This window comes from Styela clava, chromosome 2, assembly GCF_964204865.1.
Source record: "Styela clava chromosome 2, kaStyClav1.hap1.2, whole genome shotgun sequence".
In the NCBI taxonomy this organism is placed as follows: Eukaryota; Metazoa; Chordata; class Ascidiacea; order Stolidobranchia; family Styelidae; genus Styela; species Styela clava.
Window position 1 is genome coordinate 27,248,959 of NC_135251.1, and position 20,483 is coordinate 27,269,441.

Genomic DNA, 20,483 nt, shown 5'->3' on the forward strand with positions numbered 1-20,483 from the left:
CTTCAGCTAAAATACTGCACTCTCGATTCCTATTCATGACTAAAGGTGGGATTTCACCTCCTTACATTGCAGTTTCTTATATTACAATGCTTGCAGTATTTCGTCTTTAAATACCATTGCTGTTCGAACCAAGGTATTACTAAGATTGTTAACTATCTATCTATCTGTTTATCTACTAAGAAATGACTATATAGTATAGTATGAATATGTGTCATTCAAATATGTAACCTGCCAAAATTTTATGAACATGAGCTAACAACGAAACCCAGTCATTTCAATGACTTTTTCAATAAAGATTCAATTTTTATAAATACTTTATGAATCAATGGACGTTTCCCCGATCCTTGACCCCTGAAAAATTCTCCTTCACTTTGCCATTGCAAAATTTTTAATGCTTATTTTGAGAGTTTTTCGAGAGTTGGCGCTTACAAACTGGCTTAAATGTGTAAAACTATCATTTTTATAAAAAAAAAAAAACATTAATCCACATGCAGCTTACAGGTACTGATAGCTAATTTTAGGCTAGTCTATCGCTAGGTTTGCGGGCTCCGTTTTTGATTATTGCCACTAAACTGAAAAAGGTCTTCGGAAGACATAATGAGATGGGAGGGGCTGAGCGGCTGTAAACTTGCAATAGTTACGTCATTGTTGACTGGTTATTGTTACGGACATACGTAAGGAAATCGATGCTCGGGGAAACATCCAACGACCGAATTTTTCAAAATACATTTAATTCTTCATGAGTACCCAAAGCGACCGGCCGTATATTGACAATTTGCAACGAATGTTTCTCTTATTATCACAAATATTGCTGTTAACTACAACTAACAGAAAACAGTTTATAGGTGCATACCATTCTAGTCTTACAATATTGTCTACTTTTGTGTAACTTTATAATGTTATGAAGGCCTTTCAGATGTGACTCACGAACCCAACCAAGTGTGCCCTTCCACAAGTAATATTTGAACGAGCTTGCTTTATACTTGCAATGCTTGTAAACCTGACATCATTCGTCATTACAAACTACCAGTGAAAAGTTAGTGTTGAACAGAATTTATATCGTTTTTTTACCATTAGTTAAAGCTTTTAATGATACAAACCAGCAAGAATTTCCCCCTGTCATTATCAAAACATGTTGACGTTTTACAAAATAATTATTTTCACTCTGCAGGAATCGTGAAATTGCGGGCTCAATAAAAGGAACTAAAAAGAGTTGTGACGAAGATCGTTATCCGAGTTATAGTTTGTTTAAACATAGATTTTACATAGCATATGTATTGTCTCTGGTTTAAAAGTACCATTCAACTGAAAATTTCAAAATTCATTCAACGTGAAAATATACTGTACACTGAATAAACGTTTGTCAAACATTATTAATCATTATCACTAACATTATTTATACTAACTTCAAATGTAAGTATTCTTTCAAAGTAAAATCAGGATTAATCAATATACAGTAATTTTTTTCCATAAAACCTGATTTTTTTTTAAATTTTGCACGCATTCGCACGTCATAAATCGCAATCAACAGATTAATCAGCAGGGCGTGACCAAAGAACGGTATTGTCTCAGTTAACCATGGTATTGTTAGCGTTGTTGCTTAGCAACTTTCCGGGGAAGTCCCTTCAGGCTTCTTTAGAATCAAGGGTGACAATTATATAAATATTACTTGTGCTTGAGCAGAATTTTGAATATTTTTATACCCGTATATTTAAAAGTAAGCACCAAATTTAAAATGAGTCATCACTTTGCTCCTGAGTTCACTGTTCTGCCTCCGGGAAAAGAAGCCGTATCAAAAAAGTTGCAAAGAAACAATGATCAGACAACTTCTGCCAAAAAGAGAGAAATTCAGCAATTAGATTTTGACAACAAGCAAATGGAATGGAAATTAAACCAGATAAAACAGGCAATGAGTAAAGAGAAAGAAGATCGAGGGTAAATTAAGAATTATCATATGGATGAATTTTATTAATTAGCAACTAACTTTAAATGTATAAAATCTGAGGAATAATATTGTTTGTCCATAGCAGTGGTTCTCAACCTTTTACTGACCGCGTACCACTTTACTGTTTTTACTCTGGCCGCGTACCACCAAAAAATCCCTGTTTTGGCGTGGGGAACAATGGCACAAGAGTATTTTATAATGTGGCACTACATTCTTCGTGACCAAATTCGCAAGACGGACGGTAACATGCCCATATCGATTCGTGGAAAATAGCAGGCGAGGGCAATCTGTAATGACTGGACTGGTCTATATAACGTTTCTCCGACCTCCGACGGTGTGGCTCAACGGGCTAAGCGTTAGGAATACGCTCGCCACCGCACCTCTAATTACTCTGCGTGGGTTCGCAGGTTCGAATCCCATGCAGGGATGGTTATGTGCGAGAGGATTGCTGGACTCCTCGCCGTCGTTGGGTGGTTCACGTAACCGCTGGTCGGTTACGGCTTCCTCCACCACCAAGTCCATGCTTCCGAAAACAAACAACACAGTAAAACTAATCCCATACCCGACTTGGAATGGTTACCGGACGAGAGGCCGTGGTTCGCCATATGGATAAGCCGTCTTATCAGCTTTCCTCTCCCCCGGGATAAATATGTAAATCCTATCCTATCCTGACCCCAGAAAAATTCTTCCTATACTGTACTATTGCAAAAAAATTATACTTACTTTGAGAGTGTAGAGTCGACCTAAATTAAAAATTGATTCTGCAATTTTATTGTGATCATTCTGAGATAATCAGAAATTTTTTTACAAATTACTAACATACTATTTCATAGCAATCTTGACAATTTTTATCCACAGAAAACAAGGATACATATGGAAATCAGGTGAAAGTGGTAAATTGGAATCATATGCAAGAAACATACTTGGTAGGAGTGTTTCTGCTACAACAGTAAATGGAAGTCTACAACGAAAAAATAAACATTCGAATGGATCAAAATCAGCTCCGAAGTCTAAACCAAGAGTCAAAGTTTTGAAAGACGAACCACTAGGTGATGATCCTGATATAGCCTAAAATTAACAAATGCGGTTGATGATAGCTTGTGTTACTCGAAGAATGCTGGCTTATCCATTAGCTGTAACCATGTTTCAAATATAAGATAGAATTTATCCTGTCGGAGAGGAAAGTTGATGAGATTGCTGAATTATATGCCATACCCCGACCTATTGTCCTGTCATCTGACCATGTCGGGTAATGGATTAGTGTTCCGGTTATTTGTTCCATATGTATGAACTTGATGGTGAAGGAAGCTGTATCCAACCAGCAGTTACATGAACTACCCTATGGTGGCAAAAAGTCCAGCAATCCTCTTGTACATAATTATCCCCTACATACAGTAATTCGAACCTGTAAAACCACACAGAGTAGTCTAAGATGAGATGAAAAGTCTAATGCTTAGCACAATGCATTAATCGCCAAGCTTGTCAGTTACCTATTTTATGAATTTTAACTTGCACTTGTCAAACAATACGATATCTGGCCTGTACTGGTGCAAGTCTGGAGGCAAATCTTCGATGCCAACTAAAGCTTTAAATGCAAGGGACCGTACTACCATATACTGATATCATGTTATCCGCCGAAGTTGTGCAGCATTCTTATTGAGTGACAACATTTTTATTGCTAATACATTTCCTTTGAATTGACATCGAATTTACACATTATTTATTCAATTTATATTGTAAATTTTTATTCAGACTTACCCAAAAGGGATTCAAGAAATAAAGAATTAATTGAAAAATTAAAATCAAACAAACTGCCTAATGATGTTCAGATGATTAGTGGAGATTTTGAAACGGAGAGAAGAGAGGATTGGATTCGTATTGCTGTTGATAAGAATAGTGATGATGTAACTATTTGTATATTTATGAAGTTACTTCTTTATTTGAAGAAATTTTTTCAAATCGAGGTAACTTGCACTCACTCACAAATTGTTCCGAAAGCTACTGAGACTATAATAATTTACAGTGTAGAATTATGCGTAAGTAAATTACGATTGACGCACAATTTGATGTAGTTCAGGAAAACAACTATGAGGTGGTCAATTCCACATAATTGTGATGTTTTTTCTATGAAAATCGAACATTCCCCGAAAACCGGAACATTCAAATTTTCACCTTTCTACTCATGATAAACAAAGACAAAATTTTGATATCTGAATGATGAGTTATCATCTCTGTAATGTTTAGGGTCATTTGTTTTTCAGAGTGAGATCAATTAAGTAACCCCGCTGTGATGGTTATTAGATATTGAGTTATACCTTTATACTACCGTATATTATCTATTGCTAGAAAAATAAAGAGTTTGTTTGGTAATGCTAAATCTATATGGACATTCACGAAAATGGTCAACTTTCTGGAAACCTTACAATTTCCAATAAATACATAAGATTGTTCAAATCATATCACCTAGCAGGTTCAAGGGTTAGACTTAATTGTGATGGTCTCACAAGTTACTGGGGCTCAAATTCTATACTCCCCACCTCACCCATGGTGTAATTAATTGGGTAGGCAATTCCGCACCAGAAAGATCCCAGTTCTTCTAAGTAGTATTAGCCCCTTTATATCATTCTCACTAGCTGCTTGTTTCTGTCCTTGTTCAGAGCTAAAAACATGAACAAGCATTATAAATTAAAAATTTTCCCCTGTGCCCCGCTGTATTCACACTTGTCTTAACATACCACCATATTTTGAATTGCGAACTAGTTATTATTACAGTTTGGTATAACTAGTGATTTAATCAATTGTTTCATCAATATTGTTTCTATTATTTGTTATGAACAGAACATGGAAATGCAAAGTAATTTAGATGGAAATTTGCCTTTGTCGAGTGTTCATGCTCTTGATCCAACTGCTATTGGAATTTATTTTTTGAAGTAAGTAATGATTGAATAGACTAGACTCAGCTGTAGGCACATCATGCTAAGCATTAGTAGTACTCTTGCCATAATTATTATTACCCTGGGTAGATTTGCAAGTTTGAATCCCCTGGGAGATAATTATGTGTGAGAGGATTGCTTGACTCTTCACCATCGTAGGTTGGTTCACGTAACCACTTCCTCCATCATCAAGTCTATGTATCCGAAACAAATAACTGGTAAACTATTTCCATAAACAACATGAATTCATTATCCATTCGGCTAGAGGCCGTGATTCACCATATGATAAGGACATCGGTTGGGTTTTCCTCTCGTCCTTGATAAATATGAAAATCCAATCCTATTTCATTAGAATCGATCATTGTCATTTTCATTGAACATATGGAAATTGAAAAATTGGGTATGCAATAATTCTTATAATGGAATATTTTTTAACAATTCTTTATTATTCAATAGTAGCTGACGTAAAGTGTTTAAATATTCATTTGTGCAACAAATTATCTGTTCAGATTTATGAGAGATTTGCATGATGAGTAACAAACAGGAAACACAGGTTTATTTTGTGTTAAACATTTGCTGTTTACTTTGTTAGATGGGGTAGAAAAAGATTGTTGATGGCAGTGGATGGTGTGATAAGAAGACCAAAAACAGGATGGGGAGATGAGTTGTACTTTCCTTACGCTGGAAGAGTTTTACCAGAAATGCCAACAGTAAGTGTATCCATTTGATTGTTATAAATAAATACTATTCATACTGATATTTTATTAGTTAGTGTTACTGTACGGCAACTGCATCGTTAAATATTTTGCTCATTTTTTAAATCTCGTTTTGAAAAAAAAATATCAATCATCATTTTATTTGTCAGTGCAATATAAACGTATCAAACAAAAAACATTACATATAAAAGAAGGTAACTAATTCAAATTGTGGCTGGAGTCGCAAGAAACCTCAAAAGGTTTTCAGGCAGGGACACCTAAAAATGTTGACATCGAAAATAAATTTCAACTGAAATTTCATGAACTTTAACTGACATTTTTAGTATCAAGCTAATGCAACATTATCTCTATTTTTGTTTTATTTTTTTATAAAAGTCTGTGAGACCAGAGCCACCGCTTCGAAATTTGTCCAACACAGTCGAAAATACACCTCGGGATGAAGATGACAAAACATCTGGTGGTGCTTTGCTCCAGGTTAATCTAAACCTTATTTGCTAAATATCATAACATGATTCATTAGGTTACTGTTCAAAGTTTATTTCCTGAGTCTTCGCCCAAAGCAAAAAGTGTAACTAATGGCTGGGGAATACTGAAGTGGTTGTATGTGTTACAAGTTATTTACAACCTCCTTTATCTTTTGAAATTGATTCTTCTGGAATGCTTATCTGACCGGCTCTTCTTTGGCAGAAGGCATATATATCATGCTAAGTGTTTGTGATACACTTGCCAACGCACCTCTAGTTACTCTTCAAAGTTCGCAGATTTGAATCATATTGGGGGTAATTATGTGCAAGAGGATTGCTGAAGCTCTCGCCATCATAGGGTGGTTTACGTAATCACTGATCAGTTACAGCTTCCACAAATAACTGGTTAACAGTTCCCATACCTGGTATGGACTGGTAGCCGAACGCTGTGATTTTCCATATGATATCTTATCATCTTTCCTGTCCTACAGGTTAAATGGTTAGATATGAAATTACTATCCTGACTGCTGCTCTGATAACTGGGATGAGGCTTTGGTTCATCATACGAAAAATTTGATTATATTCTCATCCCATCCTGAATAAAAATTTCATCTAGATATAACTAGATAAGTTACTGGTAATTCTCATGTTAAATAACATGTATTTTGATGATAGTATCATGAAAGTTTTCATCATTGTTTTATGTTATCATTGTAGGGAGCGTTCAATGAGGAAGAAAGTGCAGCTTCTTTTCAGCTAGCTGTTAATGACTGGAGGCAGAGTAAAAAAGAAAATATTGTTTCAAGTAGGTACAGACCTAGAAGAAAATATGTACCGGTAATTTTTTTATTAAGGAGTAAAATTGCTTATTGCTTTAAATTTGACAAAGTTCTTGAGAATTCTTCCATTTGATACTGGATTTTATTTGAAACTTAATTTTCCATTATGGAAAAATGTACTTTTAGTTCCTGTTTGAGTTAGTGATATCCAAACACACCTGGTAATCTGATATATTTTTCTCAATTTAATATTTTCCATTAGGAGAACAACTCTGGTATACTTGTTACTTAGTTCCTTGCAATTATTCTTTGGCTGGCTTAGTTACTTTTTTGTTTTTTAAATTATGTTGTCATGTCTTATAAACTCCCTTACACGAACAGTTTTGTATACTTCACCCACTTTAATCATAATTATCCATGCATTTAGCTTTATTTTATATTTGTTAAAAGGAGTGTATGCCGCACATTTGTGTTGTAGGCCAGTATGGTCTTCACGTATCCATCATTAATTGTCAGCTTGTTCATATTTCTTACCCTTACAAGATGAATAAACATACATACATTGAGTATAACTTATTCAATTTATTGCACCTTATTTGAGATTTGATGAGCATCGACTCAATTGGGCTCAACCCAGGGTTTATTAAAGTGTATTTTATGCTTTCAAATAGGCTCTGATGAAAGCTCTAATGAAAAAAAGATTCCAGAAATGTCAGTGCATGTTGCGCAATGTAATCCACCAAGTTATGAAGTGAAATTCTCTGAAACGTCAACATTATCATACATGGAACATATTCTACTTGATAAGCACAGGTGAAAGTGATTTTTTAATTTCTACCCAGATCACGAAAATTGCTGTTTTTGAAAAATTTGATTTTGCAAATTTAAAAAAAGAAAAAACTATTGTTCATTACATTTCTTTATTGTTGAGTGAAATGATATACTGTTAAATTATGAAATATCATATACTGAAACATCAAGTTGAAGCCTAAATTTATTTGGGAGTATTCATTTATCCTTTCTATACAATCAGAACAATCATTGCCACTTCATATTATATGGTTTTAATAATGATATAAGATAATTTTGATGGATTTTGTTACCTTTTATATATAGAAGAGCATATCTTAATTGAATATTAATACTTTTAATATTTTTTGATCAGGAAATCTGAAGTACCACCTATGCCAGTAAAATCTCTTTCTGAAACAGTGAACGGATATCTTGATCCATACAATTACAATGATGCAGATGATAATGAGCACGTTCTTACAGGTTTATCATTTTTGAATATATATTTTTTTAATTTTATAAAAGGGTGAAGGTGCGTTACAGGCTTCCATTATTACACGCTGTTCCATGTGGTAGGTTGTCATCTATCATTTTTACCAACAACTGCGTTAAACGAATTGTACTGGCTAACCAATGCAGTGGGCATGGTGGCCGTGTGGTTACAGCGTTAGGTTTAACTACGATGGCATCACAGGTTAAAATCTTGAGTTAAAATCCCACACCCACAGTGTAATAAATTGCATCAGAAATATTCCAGTCCTTTTAAACTGTAGTAGCCTCTGACCTTACGGCCACTGCAAAACCTTGATTAGCAAAGGCGTATAAATGCTGTGTTAGATAAAATTGGACCTCTAAATAAGAGACTGAAATTCGGCATTTAATGTTGTTCAAATAGTAAGTTGTTTTGATTTGAGAATGAATAAATATTTTGAAATACAGATATGTATGTAATAGTTGAGGATATTATGACTTCAGTGTGAACAAAATTTAAAATTACTTTTATGTTAAAATTGATTTTGAGTTTTTGTCAATAAAACAGCAATTACCATAGAGGTTAGCTGTCACAAGTGACTGACTTTGAATAACATTTATAACATATACTTGTGTGACAAATTACATTTACAAATATTGCATAAACTTCAAAGATGAAAACCCAAAGCAATGTTTCCCAATCAAGGGAGGGATTTTTGTCATTCTCGGGGGAGGAATTTTGCCTATTATTTGCTGAATAACATCTACTAATGTTCTTTCTTTTTTATTATTATTTGTAGTAGTATAATGGTAATGTATGCACATTGCACACATAAACTACATCAATTTTCCTAAAGCATGAGAGCTTCCCACGCTCAATACTAACTAAGATTCCATTAAAATTGGCGAAACTAGGAATTTAGCGAAAAATGTTGGGAACGACTAAGTTCTAAACTATCTGTACTGACGCTTCACCCCATTAAGGTAATTTGTGATGGCTTGACTTATCGGCTTTACTCTCACTCGATCCCTAATCATTCCATTAAAGACTGCAACAAAACTACAGCGACTATTTGGATATAGAATTTCTACTTTAGACTATCACGCTTACTGATTAATTTGTTTGCTTGATCTTAGTTGATGAACAAGAAGAAAGACGAAGGATCAGAGAACTTTTCAGTCCTGATAAAAATGAAAATCGATATCTTGCTGATGAGATAAGAATTGATGAGGTATCTGAAGACATTGTTGAAAATACTGAAAGCACAGACTATTGTATCATTGAAGAGAGTCCTCCCCCATCACCTGCCCCAGATACAAGTAGAAGTACAAGGTATGCTACCTATTTATGTTTGTGCATTATATAGGTTATTTGTAAGTGGGATTTGAAGCTTCTACAATTGCTAATATAATCAAGTACAGCGCTTTAACAACTAGGCCAAAGTGCCCACTTTATTTCTAATTCAGTAATGTTTCACATATATATTTTTTTGCAGTACTGTTGTGATAGAAGAAGTACAATATTCCGAACAGAATTCAGTCACAGAATCAGCTATTAGCAGCGTTGTTCATATTGATCATCATACGGACGGCCCAATCATCGATGACATTGAAATAGATGAAAAATCTGAGTTAATAGACCACACACACTCTGTGCAAAATTTTAAATCAAAACCAACAAGAATGAAGGTAAATAAATGTTTACAGAGTGGTCACGTCTTACATCAGTGGGCCATATATAAGATGACCCAAATAAACAAAACCCAAAAATTTCTCAATTACTTCTGCGACATTGAAAAAAAATTGTTTATAACTCGAGCATCAGTTTGTGTATGATTGAAACCAAAAGATTCAGTGATCGATTACAGAACAATTTACACGAAAGTTATTTATGTTCGCTCTAGAACAGTGTTTCTCCACCGAAGGACACAGATGCAATTGAGTCCGTAAAGGGTTTTGGTGAATCTTCAGACATATTAGCGACAGAATAGCAATATTATTTATTACAACTCAATGCATTCACATTACAATTTGACTGTACCGTTTTAGTTGCACACACTTCCACTTGGTATTTTTTATTAGACATAAAGTAAATCAAACTAATCATCCAGGGAAGGAGATAACGATATCACACTGTAAGGCTTAACTTGCGTACTTGAAAAATTGCACAAGCAAAGGTGCAAATCTAAGCGATAAATGGTGTTTTTATAGTTACTCCAATAAAAAAATCGCTTTTTATTTCAATTTCAGAAGTCTACTGCATTTCATTTTGGCTAGGCAATGGTCCGCGGCCAAAAAAGTTGGGAACCAATTAGAAAAAAATTTAATATAATTTCTTTGGGCATCTTTCAAATAATATAGAATGTATGAAGTTTCAATGCAGGGTTTTCATGAAGTCTTGAAATTTGTCGGTACCAAGTATAGTTTAATCAGATGAATAAAAAAAACTTGAATAATCCCTTAATAAAATAAAACAAACCTGGTTGAGATATGTCAAGAATTGACATCATATCAGAATTGAAATTGTGACAGAATTTTACGAATATCCTGTATTATTTAATTCTTTTAGAATGAAGGAAAAAATCATCGAATCAAATCTGCCAGTTTTATCAACAACAATCTTCTGATGCAAGATGATTTAACAAAAAGTCTCAAGCAACAAAAAAGACGATCGAAAACGTCTATTGGAGGTCGATTGTCAACTAAAAAAGAAAGTAAATATTAATTTTTACCTTAAATTTATTTTTTTAAGACTTCTTGAAGTTCTATATAATTCTGTTATTTGAAGAATATTTTCATGAAAATAAAAACAATGAATTTTTTTTATTAATCAACGTTTTTGTACGTCTTTCAAGCAGCCACTGATATCTAATAATATGTAAAGAGCTACCGTACTTCCTATTTATGGAAGGACTGGAATCTTCCTAGTACGGCATTGCTTACCCAGAATATTTCGCCACGGATTAGGTGGTGAGCATGGGATTAAAACCTACGATGTTCTCACAATTAACGCTTAAACCGCCAGACCATCGTGCAAGCTAAATCATGTATTACATCAATACTTTTCAGACGATAGGATATCGAGAAATCCACTACTTCTTGTTCATGAAATTGGTAAAATACCAATAAATCCTGATGCAATTTATCATAAAGGATTGAATGAATTTTTCTCTTCTAATCAAAACGATCTTTCTGAGAGATCTTATAATGAAGTCATCGAAAAACCTTTGGAAAGAGATGTTCATTCTGTAATGGCCTCAGGTATAATAACGTGTGTCCATAGATTACTTTCAGTTTATAAACGTAAAATCTCTGGTTCAAATCCAATGCCAAAATTGAACAGGCAATGCAGTACTAGAAAAATTCTGGCCGTTCGAAATTATAGTAATTCCTTATCTAGAACAAGAGCAATACTCGAGAATATGATCATAAAGTTGTTACTGGTATAGTATGGTATACCGCCATCGCTCTTAAATCCACATGGTAGTACAAGTTTTCAAGAATAGCAAGATTTTGGTTGAACAGTGGTTCTGGGGAGCCCAGAGATAATCTGAAAAAAAAAGTCTTCTTAGACGTACTTTCACACCAATTGACTAAAAATTTGATATGAGCATCATCAACAACAACTGTTTTAAAACATTTTAATTACTTCATGTCAAAAAATATTTATTTGAAAATTAGAAACTTTATTTCACTACCAAGCATTAAATATATAACAAGTTACTTAATATTAAATGCCGGGGGGGGAACAGATTAGGAACCTGAATGATTATTATCAAGCATTCCAGGGCTGATATGGTGCTTAGACTCGCTTTGCTTCAGGCTTGTTTGTTACATGGTTACCAATCTTGTGTGCTTCCGATGTGCCACTTGCCCCTATTGAATATTTGATTTTAACTCACTAATTGCGATAAGTAAATATCAATGGATTAGATGTTAAAAATATCTATATTCACTAATTTTTTCCATAATGTAATTGCTTAACAAAATATATACCATATTTTTTTCAGTATCCACCATGTGGAAACCAACTGCGAGTTTAGTCAGTCCTGATTTACCAAGCACTAATGATGAGGCAGTTGTAACATATATTGATTCATCACAGAACGACAAAATCTTAAACTCAAATGAATGGAAAGGTAAGCTTCTAGATACCTGGATAAGAACGATCTAGAGCAAAAAGATTTCAAACTTTATGATCTTTGGCTCGTTGTAAAAGTCTCTCAACACTTGTGTTCGTCTGCTCTTCTATAAATATATCTAGCTCTGTTTTCAACATGTTTCCATCAGTTATTCTATGTGCCAAGTTATTAAGAAAAAAGGGGAAACAAATTAAAGTAGAAGAATATGCATAATGGTCAAATGCTGCTTTGTGGCCTTCTGGGGTTGAAGACCAATTTCTGAAAACCTGATTTGAAGCATTTATTTGGAATGTTCACTCATGCTGCTAAACTGTGGAAACATGGTTGCCATTACATTACTAGATGCTGAAAGTATCACTACTAGGCTACAAGGTGGTTTTCCCAACTGCTGACGAATTATTATTTCTTCTACTAGTTCTCAGGATGAATGTTTCCTTTTTATATTATCGAACTATTTAGATATCATTCCTGATGGTGATGATTATCATAGTATTCAAATATTATGTACAGCAATATGCGATTATAGAGTGGTTCCCAACTTTTTCATGCTATGCGCCCTTTTGAGGACCCGCTTGAAAGTTATGGACCTTTTTAAATAAAAATTGGTACTTGTTATGTACGATTGATATCTACTAGAAATATAGTTACCAGATAACATCAAACTACTCATAATTCACAGCATATATTTCATTTTACTATCAGTAGTGGTTACACGAGACCAACCCACAATCCTTCCTCAATGCCTTTGGGGCAAGTGGATTTGTTTGCCTATAATGCAAGGATCCATGCATAGTAAAAATTTCATTGTTTTTAGAATCAAATGAATATGATTCTGAATCTGACAATGAACACAATACAAGGGAAGACGATGATAAAGCTTTGGACGATCTAGAATGGGAACTTGCATCAAGAACAGGTTTGTGACATCGCAGATTTTTTCGGTATCTAACTGCTTTGAACTTGGGCACATTGTGATTTGAGTGCATTAATATGATTCGAGTGCTCTATTTTATTTATCAAACAAGTGTTCATTTAGTGAATTGATCTGTACTTCAGCTTGGTAGATCATATTTGACAATAGAAAACAGCATGAATAAAGAATTGCCATGTTATAAAAATTATCTTCACATTTAAATAAGTAAATCTTCCCACGAGTGGTAAGTTGACGATGAGCTAAATAAATGACTGACATAGTTATATCATAAGGTGTATGACCAGGTGATACAGAATTTATATATTTTTAAAGAAAATGATTGTGGTTACTGGCGGTAGATTATAAAATTTCAGCTCAGTGTAAACAATGTAATGGATACATTTTATGTTGCAGGGAATATCACAAGTGATGGAAGAATATCAAGACTGATTGATGAATGGTCAGAAGAAGATGATGAAGTTAATCTTAATATAATTGATGATCCCGGAGTAGGATCTGGACTTTCGACACCAGATGTTGATAGAAATTGGTGAGGAATTGTTTTCAGCAAAATAAATTAGTCCTATTGTCAAATTTAAATGATTTGTGGTTAGTTCTTTTCAAACTTAGTAATCTTGGTGGTGGGGGATGGGCAGAACTGTTCGGGATCAATTTTTAATAACAGATTCACCAATTACATTACCATGTTGGGTGTACCTGGCCCATTTAGATCCTTACGTTTACTTCTCACACAGTAACTACTGAACCAACTTTCATTATAATGCAGCGTTATAATTAGTTGTGTGTTGGCATTTCTGGTTTGTATACCATGTCCACCACCTCACCTAGGGTGAGATAAATTGGATAGCCAATGCCAAAGCAGAAAAATTCAATTCTGGATTTCCAAAAACCGTAGCACCACTAGATATCATTAAATAGTCAAGGCAATAATTAGCGTTGTATAAAAACAAAAATGAGTACCGGTATATAACTTATACATCTATTTACAGTCTTTCTGAGATGACATCAGGAAGTCCCAATAACCAGCAATTTCTACATGATTTTCAAAACATAGAGCAGATGATTATGGGTGATGTCAGTGAGGAATATAGCGAAGAAGAACTTTGATGTCAAATTGAATATCTTTCAATATGAAAAATAATTTGCGAGTTTTCCGCTTGTATACAATACATTGTCAAGACTGTTGCCAGTAAAACATAACAGTGCACCCTCTCATTTGCATTTTTGAATTGCTCATATCCTATATTCAGTCATCAGTATTTTGACAGAATCGATTATAGATATTTTCATATCAAAACTTGCTGCAAGAAATGATACATTGTAAAAATAATAAAATGATCAATGAGCTTTAGTCTAAAAGAGACTGAATAAAAGACATGCTTTATATAATATTGAAAGCTCAAAAGACAGGATTGTTTTACATGAATACTTGGTACCCATAGATGAATTTTTTATATTTTAGCTTGACTTTGTACTTTCATATTACACTTTATTTAAAACACGGTTTTTACCCACTGTAGCAATCGTTTTGCATCACTTGTGAAATACATGTATTTTATGTTAAACAAACTCTTATTTTGTGTTATGAAGATTCTGTATGTTTGTGGTCATTTTTGACATTAGCAGACTAATCCACATTAGTTTCTCCGAATATATCGGGTACACTGTCAGATGTTGTATTTTTTGCTCATTATGTAGTTGAAAACGTGTGAAGTAGGCATTTCACTATTCAAAAAGTTGTGCGTGTATTCAAAAAGTTGTGCGTGTATAAACCCTTATCTATACCTTCCGATTCATTCAGTTTCACAAATCAAACTGCAAAGAAACAAGCAGCAAGAGTAGGACAGTTGTGTATGTTTGTGCTAGTCGACCTGTATCCCATCTCTTTGCATGAAATGCAAATTTGCATTTAAGAGCTAAAAGAAATACACCTATACCAGGGGATAGCTTAATTCATTTCCCTTAAAGATATAGAATCAGATCAGATCTAAATCAACCATGCCCAATCATCTCATATTGGATCATATCAGAATCGTGGCACAACCAACAATTTAACCACATATTCAGACACAAGAAAAACCATGCGTCATCATACTATTCGCCTAACAAGTTGCATTGCCAGATTTCCTGGTCTCCATCCTCAATATATTCACAATCACAGTGATAGATTATAATTTATTCCAAAAGCTATTGCACAAAAACTATGCACCACGATCAAATAATATATCTACCTATACAATCAACATATTATGCGAGCACAGCTGTATAAATTCTTATCATGTCTAATGTAACAAGGACTGAATTTTTGAAATTCGTCATCAAACTACAAAAGTGAATAAGTACATTGTGGAAAAGCATTTTTCTCACCCATTTATTAGATAATATTATAAAACTATTAGGTATTCAACTACGTGGCCGAAACCAGTGCAATGTGCTCCAGGAATGATCCATCTCCTGGAGTTCTGTATTTTTACAGATCTTTATGTCCCACCATCTTCTCATCGTTCCACTTTCTACCTCTGCTAATGTGTGAATGCCTGGACACCAGTGATTGCTCTTCCAAGAATCAATGCATGAATATCATGAGTTCCTGCAAAATGTTTCATGAAACAGGCTTAGACATCGTTGCAATACCAAGCAAACATTAAAGAAATCAAAACTAAGCTAGAAAAGATATGACAATTTGTTGATGTTTGTGGGTTTGTTAATCACTACCTTACATGAGATGCAATACCAGTGATGGAAACTAAAATTCCCTAATGATGATCAGTTCTGTGAGATGTGGTATATATCAATAAAGGGTGACCAAAAAAAAACAGAACCTACAAATTTCCTAATTACTACGAAAATGAAGAAAATTTATTTAACATTTGAACTCTGTTTGTGTATAATTGTACCCAAAAGTTTTAGTAATCTAGGATGCTTTGCGGAAAAGTTGCGTTCCCCTTATAATATGTTTCGAATGACCTGGGTTATGATACAATATCAAGGAAGAGGATAAATAAAATTAGTATTAATTTACCTTCATATGTATTTACACTTTCTAAATTCAGAACATGACGTATAATATGTTATTCATCGGATACTCCTTTTCCTCCCAAAATATCCCTCATATTTCTTGCAATTTCCAATGATTTACTAATAAAATTAGTATTAATTTACCTTCATATGTATTTACACTTTCCAAATTCATAACATGACGTATAATATGGTATTCATCTGATATTCCGTTTCCTCCCAAAATATCCCTCATGTTTCTTGCAATCTCCAATGATTTACCGCATGAATTACGTTTGATCATTGAAATCATTTCAGGAGTAGATCTGTGTAAAATCATAGAACATATGTAGCAGAAATAAAATAGCCTGAAAATAAAAATACTTTTCATTGCTGCATATTCCAGAATTACACTCATGAGTGTAATTCTGGAATATGCAGCAGTGAAAAGTATTTTTATTTATGATTCAACCATAAATCAATCTAATATTTACAAATCTAGACATACAAAGGCAAGAATGTCCAACATTAATCGAATCGATTTGAAATTGATTATATTCTATATTATAAATTTTTGATTTAGGAATAATATCAGATTGGTCACCCCTGTACCTTCAAAAATGAGCACTAACAAAGAATATATATTAACATTTAATTTTGACAATCTCCTGAATATACTTCGACTCTGCAATACCAAAATTTCGATCATAAAAAAGTTTGAATGTTTGCAAGCCTTTGTTAGTTTTAAAATTTATAGTTCCCTAATAATGACTCTGGAGAGGTCAGAAATTCAAAACCACAAGCAGAATATGACTTCAGCTCAGACCAAAAAGTAAAACTTCAAATTTTATGTGAAATCTGAACCATCTGAAATCTGAAAATAATCCAAATGCAGGCTTACTTTCCACTATCTTTGAGTCTTCCAACTTGAACACAAGCCTGTAATCCAATTGAAATTTCTGTCAATGCATCAGCAAGTTTCTTTTGAATAAGTTGATTCCTGGCAAGTGGTTTTTGAAACTGAATTCGATCCAATGAATATTGACGAGCGGTAGCCAAACAAAATTCTGCAGCACCTAATGCCCCCCAAGAAATGCCATACCTTGCACTATTCAAACAACCGAAAGGACCCTGTGTATAAAAACATTTTAAGTATACAGTTATGGTTTTGATTCAAGTAAAAAAGACTTGACAAAAAGTTGGAACTATTTGAAGCAGAAATAAAAGCAAGGCTGGACAGCAGGAGCGGTGAGATTTTGTTGAATATAGCGTCAAGCTTACTATAATAGTGGCGCCAGCTTGTAACTATCTAACTTTTTCAATTTATTAATTTTCTAATACCATATACAAATAAAATCTATCTTTTCGACTATTTTTTTCGCAACCCAATTTCTAATATCACCTTATAAGTTGAGAGTTGAATTTGTATATTCAAAACTTTAAAGATTAATTCTAAAATTTGGGCTGATGTTTTATGCTGGTGGTCATACCAAAAAACATCCCAGCTATGGGGCCAAGGGAGGGCCCAGCCCAGCACAGAGGTAAGAAAAACAAGGCTAAGGAAATGGATCCACAGGTTGAATATACTGCGGCTGGAGTCAATGTGGCTTGTCATGGCAGTTCCCAAGCCATGGACGGAAGAGGCTTTGAATTTTCCAGAAGTTGTGTTAAAATACGTCACCAGGGTCTCTATAAGATTTATTCATAGTTTGGCCCTATTAGATGCTTTTCTGAGCTACTATCCAAATTATCTTACCTTTAAACCAGACACATTTTCTAACATATTTCCAGCTGGGACAGCAACATCTTCCATCACGATTTGTCCTGTTACTGATGCCCTCAGTGAAAATTTGCCCTCTATTGTAGGTGTACTCAATCCAGGCATTGATCTTTCTAATATGAATCCACGAATAGCGTCATCTTCAGCTTCATTTTTAGCCCAAACCACAAATACATCAGCAATTGGAGAGTTAGTTATCCTATGAATGAAAACGACAGAGAAATTTATGCTATGTGGAAATTGTCTGTGTCAGTTGCTTAAGCCAAAGAGTGCGAGCCAGCGCGGAACCTCAAAGTTGCAGATTTATGCTTGTTGTCAGGGTTACCTACACTAAAATTAACAATCACTGTATACAAACTTGGTTTTTATCAAATTAGCATATGCACAACTTTGTGATAAAAAAAATGATATAACAAAATTTGTGGAAATCATATATCAAGTCATATATCTTGCTCTGCTAGATCTGACACCAACTAAAATATTGAAAAAAGTTTAAATCAGGCCTAATATGGGAGTAAAACAAATGTTTTTTTATCTGGAAAATCAGAATTTAAAAAAAAAATTTTCTTATTAATTGCTCCAATAAAAAATGAAATCACAGATGAATTCCACACAGACAGACGTTCTAAAAGACATTTACTGTGTGGCCTAAACAACTCTACACACCATAAAATGAATGGATAGTAGAATGAGAATTGTTTTGCAGAAGCCGTAGTACATTACAAACAAAAAATAAATACCACGACTTTGTTCCATTCAGTATATAGGTTCCTGTCGCTTTGTCAAACTTTGCTCGTGTTTCCATGCTGCCGGGGTCACTACCATGATTTGGTTCTGTTAGCCCAAAAGCCCCTATCAACTCTCCTTTTACTGAATAGAAATAAAAAAAATTGAATAAAATTCGACAATGGAAAGAATTGATTATTATAAACCATGATGAGTATTACTTTATCATTCAACATGGGAAAATACTGGTCCAACACCACAGACCGATAACATCAAATTAAAAGACCTGACGAACAGACAACGAAGTATTGAATGAATGAAACAGAAAATAGGGCTCCAGAAGTATGTGTACCAATATGAAGGTAACTAATTTTGTTCGCCTACTTTACATCAAGTTGTGTAAAGGGACGGAAGCCTATGGGTAGGGGCCGCTAGGGGGTATATTCACTTGACTAACACAAACAGTCCCTGAGCTCGCGATAGAACTAATCTAGGAAAAATCAAAATAAAATGATGGCCTACCCTAACCTGGTACACATACTACGGAGTACCAAAAATAATAACCAGTGCTGTACTGTTTTGGTAGAATAGAACAAAAAATCATAAAACACCAAATCCATGCCAAATTGCCAAGTAGACTCATATGCACCTCAACCTTAACATGAATGGTCAACATGCGCATAACTTCAGAATATTAGAACATGTGTGACGATGACGTTCCATAAGTTCTCCGATTACGCATGTGAGTTTTAAAAAACCTCTCATATTATTCTGTTTGCTTCTTGTATCATATGGTAGAAGGCTAGAAGCTGGTAAAGAATGGGGAAAATGACTCCAGCGTTCAATGGCCAAGCATGATACATCCAGAAAAGGACTATCCACACTCTCTCAATCAGTACTACATGGTAGTTAAAATTGGGATCCAGTATTATTCTGTGTTGCTATTTGATGACTTGTGAAATTAATAAAACACTTCCACAAAGAAACAGAACCTGAAAAGTAAGATTACTCATTGGCCAAGCCAAGACACCGCTGAGCATACCAATACTTCCCAAACACCAAATTTAACAACGAAAGACAAATTGCTTAAAACAGCAATATATCACCTTTTCAACCACCAAGCAGATGAGATGGCAGAAAATGAACAAGACAACAAAACTCAAATGAAAAAAATTCAGGTACTCCTGTATTATGTAAACCAAGATGGCGGACACCGGAACGTAGTATGTGTACCAGGCAGTTAGGGTTAGGCCATAATTTCAGGTACAAATACTACAGGAGTCACTTGGCTAGTTCTCGAACTCATAATAAAACTAAAATAAGAAAAATTGGAATAAAATTATGGCCTAACCTGGTACACATACTATGTTCCAGTGTCCACCATCTTGGTTCACATACTACGGGAGCGCCAAAAACCAATTAAAAACTGCTTCTGTATTAGATCAACATATCAACCATTCTATCCTAGTTTGGGCTTACCAAGTTTTGGAAGATACTTTTGTTTCTGTTCTTCACTGCCATATTCACTAATTGGATGCATAACAAGTGATGACTGTACACTCATTGCTGATCTATATCCACTATCAACTCTTTCACATTCCCTGCATATAGAATTAAATATGTTAAAAATGACCGGCCTCTCTTATAGGGACTTAGAAAGAGAAGCAGGAAACTAAAATTGAAAATTGCAAAAATTTAGACCCTATTTAATCACAAAATAACTTGAAAAAATGAAAATGTAACATTGGCAACAAAAAAGCTTCATGGCCTCAAGAGTATTATTATAAAAAAAAACTCTGCAGTT

The 20,483-nt window shown here is 34.2% G+C and overlaps 2 protein-coding genes across 4 annotated transcripts in view; one reads left to right on the forward strand and one right to left on the reverse strand.

The window, feature by feature from the left end:
* The first annotated feature begins 1,618 nt into the window (after positions 1-1,618).
* Positions 1,619-14,661, forward strand: LOC120335713 (uncharacterized). 2 transcript variants are annotated; one of them, XM_039403300.2, is made up of 17 exons: positions 1,619-1,935; positions 2,804-2,994; positions 3,698-3,849; positions 4,784-4,875; positions 5,471-5,588; positions 5,970-6,068; positions 6,776-6,863; positions 7,509-7,650; positions 8,003-8,112; positions 9,238-9,433; positions 9,597-9,789; positions 10,670-10,814; positions 11,170-11,361; positions 12,111-12,239; positions 13,057-13,158; positions 13,570-13,705; positions 14,166-14,661. In XM_039403300.2, the coding sequence occupies exons 1-17, from the start codon at positions 1,736-1,738 to the stop codon at positions 14,281-14,283; spliced, it is 2,403 nt and encodes an 800-aa protein (XP_039259234.2). In that variant the 5' UTR covers positions 1,619-1,735; the 3' UTR covers positions 14,284-14,661. The 2 variants fall into 2 exon arrangements, with proteins under 2 accessions (XP_039259234.2, XP_039259236.2); XM_039403302.2 differs by lacking the exon at positions 11,170-11,361.
* A 673-nt stretch (positions 14,662-15,334) lies between these two features.
* Positions 15,335-20,483, reverse strand: part of LOC120336474 (glutaryl-CoA dehydrogenase, mitochondrial-like) — a 28,413-nt gene continuing 23,264 nt past the window's right edge. For both annotated transcript variants that reach the window (XM_039404160.2, XM_039404161.2), the window contains exons 4-9: positions 20,159-20,280; positions 18,694-18,823; positions 17,930-18,152; positions 17,075-17,304; positions 16,339-16,499; positions 15,335-15,766 (exon numbers count right to left, since the gene is read on the reverse strand). In XM_039404160.2, the coding sequence (XP_039260094.1) occupies positions 15,699-15,766; positions 16,339-16,499; positions 17,075-17,304; positions 17,930-18,152; positions 18,694-18,823; positions 20,159-20,280 (934 nt within the window). In that variant the 3' untranslated portion in view covers positions 15,335-15,698. The remainder of the gene's footprint in view (positions 15,767-16,338; positions 16,500-17,074; positions 17,305-17,929; positions 18,153-18,693; positions 18,824-20,158; positions 20,281-20,483) is intronic.

Excerpts from the sequence above, each read along its gene's own strand:
- LOC120335713 (XM_039403300.2), top strand. The coding sequence starts at position 1,736 with ATGAGTCATCACTTTGCTCCTGAGTTCACTGTTCTGCCTCCGGGAAAA. Across the intron at positions 8,113-9,237 it reads TAATGAGCACGTTCTTACAG|TTGATGAACAAGAAGAAAGA; the intron begins GTTTATCATTTT and ends GCTTGATCTTAG. Across the intron at positions 12,240-13,056 it reads AAACTCAAATGAATGGAAAG|AATCAAATGAATATGATTCT; the intron begins GTAAGCTTCTAG and ends CATTGTTTTTAG.